This window comes from Protobothrops mucrosquamatus, unplaced genomic scaffold (assembly GCF_001527695.2).
Source record: "Protobothrops mucrosquamatus isolate PMUCROS unplaced genomic scaffold, P.Mucros_1.0 scaffold1468, whole genome shotgun sequence".
NCBI classification, from domain to species: domain Eukaryota; kingdom Metazoa; phylum Chordata; class Lepidosauria; order Squamata; family Viperidae; genus Protobothrops; species Protobothrops mucrosquamatus.
The window spans coordinates 325,440-337,400 of record NW_015387646.1 but is presented as its reverse complement, the minus strand read 5'-3'; the positions used below and the strand labels follow the sequence as shown (position 1 = coordinate 337,400).

At 37.1% G+C, this 11,961-nt stretch overlaps 1 protein-coding gene across 2 annotated transcripts in view; it reads left to right on the top strand.

Moving 5' to 3' along the window:
* The window catches only part of MON2 (MON2 homolog, regulator of endosome-to-Golgi trafficking), a 159,996-nt gene that overhangs the window by 94,458 nt on the left and 53,577 nt on the right, over nucleotides 1–11,961 (top strand). For both annotated transcript variants that reach the window (XM_015822118.1, XM_015822117.1), the window contains exons 25-26: nucleotides 7,257–7,455; nucleotides 8,731–9,359. In XM_015822118.1, the coding sequence (XP_015677604.1) occupies nucleotides 7,257–7,455; nucleotides 8,731–9,359 (828 nt within the window). The remainder of the gene's footprint in view (nucleotides 1–7,256; nucleotides 7,456–8,730; nucleotides 9,360–11,961) is intronic.

Genomic DNA, 11,961 nt, shown 5'->3' with positions numbered 1-11,961 from the left:
GAAGAAAGTAGGGAAAAACACTAGGCCACTCAGGTATGAACTAAATCATATCCCTGATGAATATACAGTAGAGGTGACAAATAGATTTAAGGAATTAGATCTGATAGACAGAGTGCCTGAAGAACTATGGACGGAGGTTCGCAACATTGTACAAGAGGTAGCAACTAAAACCATCCCAAAGAAAAAGAAATGCAAGAAAACAAAATGGCTGTCTGAGAAAGTTTGCAAATAGCTGAGGAAAGAAAGGAAGCGAAAAGCAAGGGAGAAAGAGAAAAATACACCCAATTGAATGCAGAATCCAGAGAATAGCTAGAAGAGATAAGAATACCCTCTTAAATGAACAGTGCAAAGAAACAGAAGAAAACAATAGAATAGGGAGAACCAGAGATCTCTTCAAGAAAATTGGAGATATGAAGGGAACGTTTCATGCAAAGATGGGCATGATAAAGGACCAAAATGGCAGGGACCTAACAGAGGCAGAAGAGATTAAGAAGAAGTGGCAAAATTACACAGAAGAACTATACAACAACGAGCTTAGCGTCCCTGATAACCACGATGGGTCTACTGGGTCACTGACCTCGAGCCAGACATCCTAGAATGTGAAGTGAAATGGGCCTTAGGAAAGCTGAGCAACAACAAAGCTAGTGGAGGTGACAGTATTCCAGCTGAGCTATTCAAAATCTTAAAAGACGATGTAGTAAAAAGGGCTACACTTAATTTGCTAGCAAATTTGGAAAACTCAACAGTGGCCACAAGATTGGAAAAGGTCACTTTACATTACAATTCCAAAGAAAGGCAATGCCAAAGAATGTTCAAACTATCACACCATTGCACTAATTTCACATGCAAGTAAAGTTATGCTTAAAATCCTACAAGCTAGACTCCAGCAGTATGTGGATCGAGAACTTCCAGAAGTACAGGCAGGATTTCGAAGAGGCAGAGGAACTAGAGATCAAATTGCCAACATACGCTGGATCAGGGAGAAAGCTAGGGAGTTCCAGAAAAACATCTACTTCTGCTTCATTGACTATGCTAAAGCCTTTGATTGTGTAGATCACAACAAATTGTGGCAAGTTCTTAAAGAGATGGGAGTACCAGACCATCTTATTTGTCTCTTGAGAAATGTATATGCGGGTCAAGAAGCAACAGTGAGAACTGGACACGGAACCACTGATTGGTTCAAAATTGGGAAAGGAGTCCAGCAAGGCTGTATTCTGTCGCTCTGCCTATTTAACTTATATGCAGAGCAGATCATGAGAAAGGCAAGGCTAGATGAATCAAAAGTTGGAATTAAGATTGCCGGAAGAAATATCAACAACCTAAGATATGCAGATGATACCACTCTAATGGCAGAAAGTGAAGAGGAATAAAAGAGCCTCTTGATGTGGGTGAAGAAAGAGAGTGCAAAAGTTGGCTTGAAACTCAACATTAAGAAAACCAAGATCATGGCATCCGGCCCTCTCAATTCCTGGCAAATAGATGGGGAAGAAATGGAGGTAGTGACAGATTTTATCTTCCTGGGCTCCAAGATCACCACAGATGGGGACTGCAGCCAAGAAATTAAAAGACGCTTGCTCCTGGGGGGAAAGCTATGGCAAATCTAGACAGCATACTAAAAAGCAGAGAGATCACCCTGCCAACAAAAGTATGTATAGTCAAGGCCATGGTTTTCCCAGTTGCAATGTATGGCTGTGAAAGTTGGACCATAAGAAAGGCTGAGCGTAAAAGAATTGAGGTCTTTGAACTATGGTGCTGCAGAAGAGTCCTGCGAGTCCCCTGGACTGCAAGGCGATCCAACCGGTCAGTCCTAGAGGAGATCAACCTTGACTGCTCTTTAGAAGGCCAGATCCTGAAGTTGAAACTCAAGTACTTTGGCCACCTAATGAGAAGGAAGGACTCACTGGAGAAGAGCCTAATGCTGGGAAAGATTGAGGGCAATAGAAGAAGGGAAGGGGACGACAGAGAATGAGGTGACTGGTTGGAGTCACTGAAGCAGTAGGCGTGAGCTTAAATGGACTCCAGAAGATGGTAGAGTACAGGAAGGCCTGGAGGAACATTGTCCATGGGGTCGTGATGAGTCGAACACGACTTCACAACTAACAACAACAAACTGAATTATAGAGTAAAATACAAAATAAAAGCAAATAGTAAGACACAATGGGGAGGAAAAAGGGAAAGGAAAGTGAGGGAAAGAAGGGGAAAAGTAAAGAAAAGACATTGACTTTAGACTTCCTCTGTTGCAGTAGAATAAAACATTAACATCAAACCTCAACTTTTTACTTTTTCATAATAGTATAAACTAGCCATTTCTGTACCAACAAATCAATCTAATTAGTAAAACCCAAAATCAAACTTTCATTTTTTTCCACGTCAAGCACAAAGTCCAGAAGCCGTCTGGACTTTCCTTTCTTTAATCAAACAGTCAATTTAGCCATCTTTGCCAACTCCATCAACTTCTGTAGCCATTCATTCATAGTGGGAATCGAAATGTCCTTCCATTTGTGTACATACAGTAATCTTGCTGCCATCAACATATACAAGATCAAAGTTCCAAATTTTTTCCCAAGTCTTTTTCCATTAAAACCCCCCCCCCCAAATGTATAGTTTAATCTTTATCTTTACTTTAAGGATTTTCTGTATTAAAATATGAATCCTTTACTTTATCACATGTCCACCTTAACTGGTAAAAGGTCCCTTCTTAAACATTTACATTTCCAGCATTCATTTGAAATACCTTTGTACATTCTAGATAGCTTATCTGGTGTTAAATACCAGTGATACATCATCTTATAAAAGTTTTCTTTTAAATTGTAATTCAATGTAAATTTTAAGCTTTTCGTCCACATATTCTCCCATTGTTCCAGCATCACTTTATATCCAAAGTTCCTTGCCCACTATATCATAAAATGTTTTACACGTTCATTTTCCAAATTCAATTTCAATAGCATTTTATGAAACTTAGCAATATGTTCATCACTACCACACAATAATGTTTCAAATTCATTTTTAACAAAATCAAACCCATAACACTTTTTATCTAATTTAAATATTTCTTTCAGTTGTTGATATGTAAAACAATGACAAGCATAACCCTCTGATTCTTCCTTCGATTTAAGAGTAGGGTCACCCGAATTGAAAAGTATTATTTTACCATAAGTCTATCAGTCCGGCTTCGCAACCATTTCTTTTCTTAAAAAAAGCTTCCTGTGGAGACACCCAAAGAGGCAACTTTGTGGAGAATCTTGTTTTATATTTATTCCATACTCTTAGTATGGCACATCTGACAAAGTGATTACTAAAATCAACAATAACTTTAACTTTATCATATCATAAATAAGTCTGCCAACCAAACCTTAATTCATGACTTTCCAAATCAAGTTGCCTCTTATTCTGGAGGTTCATCAAAATACAATTTTACATCTGGTAAACCCAAACCCCCTCTTTCCTTAGCATCTTGCAATAACTTATATCTAATTCTTGGTTTCTTCCCTTGCCATATGAACTTGGAAATATCCCTTGCCATTTATTAAAGTATTATTCAGTTGCAAGTATTGGTAATGTCTGGAACAGAAAAAGCATCTTTGGTACAACATTCATCTTAATTACAGAGATCCATTCAGATCAATGGGGCTGTTCCATAGGAAAGACATGGTGATAGGGAAGGTATAATTCCTGGTTCCCACAAGATGACATTGCTTAATAGTAGGGTACTAGTATGATGAGCAAGTATGCCCATCTTTGCAGTTCTTCTGGACAGTCTTGCAGATAACATGGCTCTTTGCCCTGTAGGGCTTTATAGATAATAACTAGGGGTTTGAATTATACCTGGAAGCTTGCTAGAAGTTACAGCAGCTCCTGAAGCAATAGTGTTATACAATGAGGGGAAAAATTATTTGATCCCTTGCTGTTTTTGTATGTTTGTCCACTGACAAAGAAATGATCAGTCTATAATTGTAATGGTAGGTTTATTTTAACAGTTAGAGACAGAATAACAACCAAAACATCCAGAAAAATACATTTCAAAAGAGTTATAACTTGATTTGCATTTTAATGAGTGAAATAACTATTTGACCATTTCCCAAAACATGACTTAGTACTTGTTGGCAATCACAGAGGTCAGACATTTCTTGTAGTTGGCCACCAGGTTTGCATACATCTCAGGAGGGATTTTGTCCCACTCGTCTTTGCAGATCCTCTCCAAGTCATTGAGGTTTTGAGGCTGACGTTTGGGAGCTCGAACCTTCAGCTCCCTCCACATATTTTCTATGGGATGAAGGTCTGGAGACTGGCTAGGCCCCTCCAGGACCTTAATGTGCTTCTTGAGCTACTTCTTTGTTGCCTTGGCTGTGTGTTTTGGGCATTGTCATGTTGGAATACCCATCCACAACCTATTTTCAATGCCCTGGCTGAGGGAAGGAGATTCCCGCCCAAGATTTGAAGGTACATGGCCCCGTCCATCGTTCCTTTAATGTGATGAAGTTGTTCTGTCCCCTTAGCAGAAAAATATCCCCAAAGCATAGTATTTCTATCTCCATGTTTGATGGTGGGGATGGTGTTCTTGGGGTCATAGGCAGCATTCCTCCTCCTCCAAACACGGCGGGTTAGGTTGATGCCAGAGCTTGATTTTGGTCTCATCTGACCACAACACTTTCACCCAGTTCTCCTCTGAATCATTCAGATGTTCATTGGTAAATTTCAAATGGACCTGTACATGTGCTTGCTTGAGCAGGGGGACCTTGTGGACGCTGCAGGATTTCAGTCCTTCACAGCGTAGTTTGTTATCAATTGTTTTCTTGGTGACTATGGTCCCAGCTGCCTTGAGATCATTGACAAGATCCTCCCGTGTAGTTCTGGGCTGATTTCTCACCATTTTCATGATCACTGAAACTCCACAAGGTGAGATCTTGTGAGCCCCAGACCGAGGGTGATTGACAGTTATTTTGTGTTTTTTCCATTTGCGAATAATCGCACCAACTGTTGTCACCTTCTCACCAAGCTGCTTGGCGATAGTCTTGTAGCCCATTCCAGCCTTTTGTAGGTCTTCAATCTTGTCCCTGACATCCTTGGACAGCTCTTTGGTCTTGGCCATGGTGGAGAGTTTGGAATCTGATTGATTGATTGCTTCTGTGGACAGGTGTCTTTTATACAGGTAACAAGCTGAGATTAGGAGCACTCCCTTTAAGATAGTGCTCCTAATCTGAGCTTGTTACCTGTATAAAAGACACCTGGGAGCCAGGAATCTTGCTGATTGATAGGGGATCAAATACTTATTTCACTCATTAAAATGCAAATTTATAACTTTTTTGAAATGCATTTTTCTGGATTTTTTTTGTTATTCTGTCTCTCACTGTTAAAATAAACCTACCATTGCAATTATAGACTGATTGAGTTCTAAGATGGCGGCGCCTGGATCGGCTGCGGCTGCATTGGCTCTCGAAGGTGAAAAGTTTTGGGAGGGATATTAAGTGATATGGGCCAGGAAGGTTTTGATGTATTTGAGCAACGTGGTGGAACTAAGGTAACATACGACCGACAATCTTTGCTGGCATGGTGCATTTCTAGCTGTTTCAGAACTGTTGGTGAGACCATTAAAAGTCGTTGGCATTGTTTGAAATTGTTCTGCCAGCAGCAAGATCTGACTGCTGGCCCAGTGATGGATTCTATTGCAAATCAGGGCTGTTTCCAAAGGAGGCAGAGGAGGAGAGGACCTGGGGCTTATGGAGCGAAGGAACTGGATGAGGCTGTTGGCAGGCCCAGTGGAAGAGAGAGAGGCTTTTGGAGGAGTTGTGGTGGCGGCAGCATGCTCCAGGGGCGAAAAAAAGCAAGGCCTCTTTAAGGAAAAGGTGGAAGAGTCAGGATCAGAAAAAGGAAAGCAGGTGAGGTTGTCGTGCAGGAATACAAGCTAATTTGAGGGCTAATCCACATAGAGCTCCATTTCCATCTGTCCTGTTTGCCATTGTTCGCTCCCTAGAGACTAAAATGGATGATCTGAAACTTGAGCTGGCCATGAACAAGGAGTGTATATCGGAGGTGGTGACTCTTTGAGAGCTATATGCAACAAAATTTCATTTTGATGTATGCCGATTGGTGTACATTCAAAGTGACAATAAAGTTGTTGTTATTATTGTTGTTATTACTATTATTTTGTCAGTGAACAACGTACAAAATCAGCAGGGAATCAAATATTTTTTCCCTCACTGTATTAGCTTACCATGAAATGTCCCAAACTGCTTATTCTACTGCATACTGAACAAGTTAAAGCTTTCAAATGCTCTTCTAGGGCAGAGCTATGTAAAGCACATTATGGTAATCGAGATGAGAAGTGACAATGGTATGAGTTACTATAAGTAAGCTTCCCATGCTAGAAATGGGAACAATTGGTATACAAGAGGAACTTATAGAAAAGCCTTCCTAGCCACCGCTTCCTTCTGCTCTTTGAACCTAAGCCATAGGTCCAAGAAAACCTCCAAATTTCAGAATACCTCTGTTTGGGAGAATGCAATTACATTCATAGATAAAGATGGAAAGTCTGCTTATTCCGGAAACCACAAATCACAGCTGGTTGGTTCTGTTGAGCACCTTAAATATGGCTTTTGTTATGTATGCCAATGATTGTTGATGTCATAATTTCATAGAAAGAACAGCACTACAAACTATTTTCCTTTCATTGTTTTATTATCTAAATCAATTTTGGTTTTGAATCCCTAGTTAATAGAATCAATATTCTGATTGAGTATGTTTTTAGAATTAAGTGAAATTAGAAAGTGGCCTAATATAATTGTAATTCTTTATTACCATATAAACAACAACTGTTTTTATTATAATTAATGTTTAAAAATTCTCTATTTCAAAAGAAAAGCACTTAAAGAAGCTAGCTCTGTTGTAACACTTAAATCTGTAACAAAGGTGGTAACTCAATTTAAAATTATATTGTAGTAAAATTAAAATGAGAACCAGTTAATGTAGTGGTTAATACATCAGACTAGAAACTGTGAGATAGTGAGCCTGTCTTAGGCATGAAGCTAACTGGATGATCTTAGGCCAGTCCCTCTTTCTCAGCCCTAGGAAGGAAAATGGCAACTCCCTTCTACAAATCTTGCCTAGAAAATTGCAGGGACTAGTCCAAGTGGTTGCCAGGAGTCAAAACCAACTTGAAATAAAATACCAATTACAAATTCTTCATCACAGAAAAGACATTTGCCAATGTTTTTATTTAATAATTAGATACTAGTTTAAAGATCTTAAATGTTTTATAGGTTCTCTTTCATTTGCTGGATAGAGTGCGGGAATCTTCTACAACTGCTGATAAAGAGAAGATTGAGTCTGGTGGTGGTAACATTCTCATTCACCATTCACGAGATACAGCAGAGAAACAGTGGGCTGAGACATGGGTACTAACATTGGCTGGAGTAGCCAGAATATTCAACACAAGGCGGTATTTGTTACAGTCCTTAGGTATAGTGGATTCTTATTTATATTTAAGACAGGGTTTTTATATAGACATTTTGCTTCTGCAGATGTATTTTGCATGAATAAGAAATTTATTTTTCTTCTTGATTTTATTTATAATTCTTATTTTTAATACAAATTTGGTTTATTTATGTCATAAAATTTTCTTGCTGATTCTACATTGAGAAGTAATCTCTTTTATGACAAAAACCCTCTGTTTCCTTATTGTTAATGGAATCTGAATTAAATGAATTTGAAACAACTTTCTATCAAAACAACTTTCTATCAAAACAGCATCCCAAGGTACCAGAATCCACTGTTTTTGAATTAGTTTAGATGATTCTTTTAAACTTTAATCATTTGTGTAATTAAACAGTTATATAAATGACATAAAATATGTCATTTATATACAGGTAGTTTTCACTTAACAAAGGTAATTGGGACTGAATGTTTGTTGCTAAGTGATGTGGTTGTAAAGTGCCATTTCATGTAACTGACCACTTAGTGATGAAGTTCTGGTTCTTGCATTAAGCGCAATGTCATGTGTTCGCCATTTGCAACTGCCTGCCAGATTCCCCATTAACTTTGTTTGAGGAAGACAGCAGTAAAGGTAGTAAATGACAGTCATGTGATTGCAAGATGCTGCAGTGCTGTAAGCTAGTTACCAAGCACCTGGATCATAATTATAAGCATGAGAACTAATCAAGAACCACTCGTTCAGCACCAGCATAAGTTTGAATGGTTGTTGAACATGTAGTCATTAGGCAAGGACTACCTATATGTTTATATCACACACATAGTTATGTAATGATACAAATGAGGTCAAATGACACAAATGATGTAAATTAAGCTTTAATTTACATTTAAGCTTTAAGAGAGGACTTCTTGTGAAATGGTCTCCTAACTTGAATTTGCACAGTATTGTTTAATAGTGGATTGGGCAGTAGATTTGGGATGGTGTCCATGGAGGTAGAAAGACTAGTGAAATCTCACACATCCTTGGGGAATAGTGTAATGCAGGGGTCTTCAAACATGGCCCTTTTATGACTTGTGGACTTCAACTCCCAGAATTCCTCAACCAGCGTGCCTGATTGAGGAATTCTGGAAGTTGAAGTCCAGAAGTCATAAAAGGGCCAAGTTTAAAGACCCCTGGTGTAATGTATCTTATTTTGTATACTTTATAACAAATCAATCTTATCTCTTACCAGTGAGCTTTTTTAAATATATATCAGTGATGATGAAGCATGCAGTATCTTACTGAGCTTTCTTTTTCCCTAATAGGAGATTTTTCTGAAGCTTGGGATGTTCTTCTTGATCACATTCAGTCAGCTGCACTCAGCAAAAACAATGAGGTTTCTTTGGCTGCTTTGAAAAGCTTTCAAGAAATCTTACAAATTGTATCTCCTGTTAGAGAAACTGAAAAACCTGATATACCTCCTGCTATTAATGTTTCTGTGCCTGTCCTCATAGGATCAGTGACTGCCGCTGACCTTGGAAGATGTTTTATGAGAGCTGATTCTATAGGAGAAAGGATTGGAAAATACAGTGCAACTGAGCCCCCTGTGATAACTGATGAAATTGAAGACTTGAATCTTTGGTGGGCTGCATGGAACAGTTGGTTTAGAATTGGTTCAGAAAGTACAAAGCCTCCACTTTCTTTTGATAAAATGACTTTTATTCCCAGCCAGCCTTTTCTCACAGCTTTAATACAGATATATCCAGCCCTTTATCAACACATCAAAACAGATTTCAGCATGGATGATCTCCAAAAACTAGGTGTCATTCTACATGGTGCAATCTCTGTTCCAATCAGTTCAGATGCATCTCCTTTCATCTTACCATCTTATACTGAGGCAGTTCTAACAAGTTTGCAAGAAGCTGTTCTTATGGCTTTAGATGTCTTACAAAAGGTAACACAATTTTTAAATATTTCTGAAAAGCACGCAGTTTCTTTAATGCTGTCATCCATGGCCTTAAATATTAGTAACCATAATTAGCTTTAATTACTTAATTTTCCTACATCTTGAAAGAAATACTGTTTCAAGTGTCTGCTGAGTATTCTTTATTCAAAAGATCTGTCACAACATAGATTAATGTTACATTTTTAATTTATTATTTATGTATTTATTTTTTCACATTTATTCCTCAGATAGGGACTCTGGGCAGTATACAATAAAATGTTAAAATATAAAACAGTGTATTTAAAAGTTAAAAATTTAAGAGGTGGCAGATTAAAATTAATTAAAAGGTGAAAGGTGAGCTTTCAGAGACTAACCAGCCCGATGGCTATGTGCTTCTCTGAGCTTCCCATGCAAGGCCACAGAGCCATGTTTTAACTGTTTTTCAGAAAATTAGGAGAGTGGGGGCCTGCCTCAGTGGGGGGCCTGCCTCATCTCTGCAGGAGGAATATTCCACAGGGTGGGGGCAACAGCAGAGAAGGCTCTTTTGCTGGGTTTTTTTTTTTTTTTAAATTTCATTGTTCTTTTTACAATAATAATCTCCAGGGCCTGGTGTACAGCATGTTGTCTTGATTTACATATTTGAAAAAAAGCAATAATAATTAAGTCAATAATGATTTTGATAATTCCATAAGTAGTATATTAATTAATATTTCTTTGATCCTCCCTTCTCCCAATTGTATTCTCCTTCAATCTTAAACAAATATAATTCTTAATATTTTCTATATAAATGATTAAATTTAGACATTTTTTCATATTTGTACAGATAATGATAACATCTCTGTATAATGTTTTTATCAGCTTATATTATTATTATTTTTTTATTGAAAATTTTATAAAAGTTTTACAATATACCTCCCCCCTCCCCAAACCCCACCTTCCCCTCCCCCCTCCCTGCCCGCCGATTTCCCAGAGCCAATCACAGGGTTAACAATACAATAACCATACTCCAGCTAACATTAATCACTATTAGATTAACAAATCTATAACATCCTTTAACTCTCTTTTAAACAAATATATTAAACACAATAATTATAACATCTTATTACTAATTATAGATAAAAATAAACTACATTAACACTCTAAAGTTTACTCAAAAAACAAATGAAACTTTTTAGTTCCATATTTACTCTCAATATAATCTATCCATCTTCTCCAAACCAAAATATATCTTTCTTGTGAATAATCCTTCACATAGGCAGAAATCTTAGCCATTTCTGCTAAATTTGAAACTTTGAATACCCAATCTTCTATAGTGAGCAAACGTTCCGTTTTCCAACATTGAGCTACTACATTAGAACGTCGTCAATAGTTTAAGTTGTAGTTTAGGTAAAGAAAAAATAGGTCTAGAAGGTATTATGGGTCGTTTTTATAGACGCCGAATTTGAAATAGAAAAAGAATTTTTATAAAACTTATAAGGTGGTATAGAAATAGGTCTTACGGAAATGGGGGGACGTTGTCCACCACATATGGAAATAAGTTGCGTCTAAATTTCCACATCTCCAACACTTGGGTTGTAGATTAGGATACATGCAGGACAATTTTTGAGGATCCAAATGCCACCTATAAAACATTTTGTAAAAATTTTCTCTTAAATTCTGAGCTTGAGTAAATTTTACATTCCTAATCCAAATTATCTCCCATGTTTCCAGTAGAATCGGTTCTTGTATATTTTGAGCCCATTTTATCATACAATCCTTCACCAATTCTGTTTCTGAATCCAATTCAACCAATGCATTATAAATTCTTTTTATATGAGCTTGAGATTGATCTCTAATCTGTTTCATCAAATTTACATCCTGTACTGTAATACCAACTTTTTGATCCAAACGCCACCTCATTAACAATTGGTTATAATAGAACCAAGAATATTCAATATTTTCTTGTTTCAAATCTACTAAACATTTAAGTTGCCAATCTCGTCCTACCGGAAAAAGTAGTTCCTTATAAGAAACTTTATCCAAATTAACTCCCCTAGATATCCCCTCTATTATCTGTCCTGGACTTGCCCAAATAGGGATCTTATAATTTAATGTATAATAATATTTCTTCTAAACTCGAAGTAAGGCACTTCTTAAAATATGAGCCTTAAAATTTCTGTCTACTTTTTTATCATAAATTAAATATCCCTGCCAACCAAATAACAAGTCCCGTCCTTCAAGAGAAAGTATATTTCTATTTGTCAAATTTAACCAATCACTAATCCATGTCAAAACCACCGCATCATAATATAATTTTAAGTTGGGGACTTTAAGTCCTCCTCGTTCCCTTATATCCTGCATAATCTTGAACCTAACTCTTGGTTTCTTGCCCGCTCAGATAAACTTATTAATACCTTTTTGCCATCCCTCCAGATTAGCATCTTTTTTTAAAATAGGAATCATTTGAAACAAGAAAAGAAATTTAGGAAGAACATTCATTTTTACTGCTGAAATTCTTCCCAACAAAGATAATTGCAATTTTTTCCAATCATTTAAATCCTTTTGCACCTTAACCCATAAAGCTTCATAATTATTCTTGTACAATTTGACATTAGAAGCTGTAATATAAACT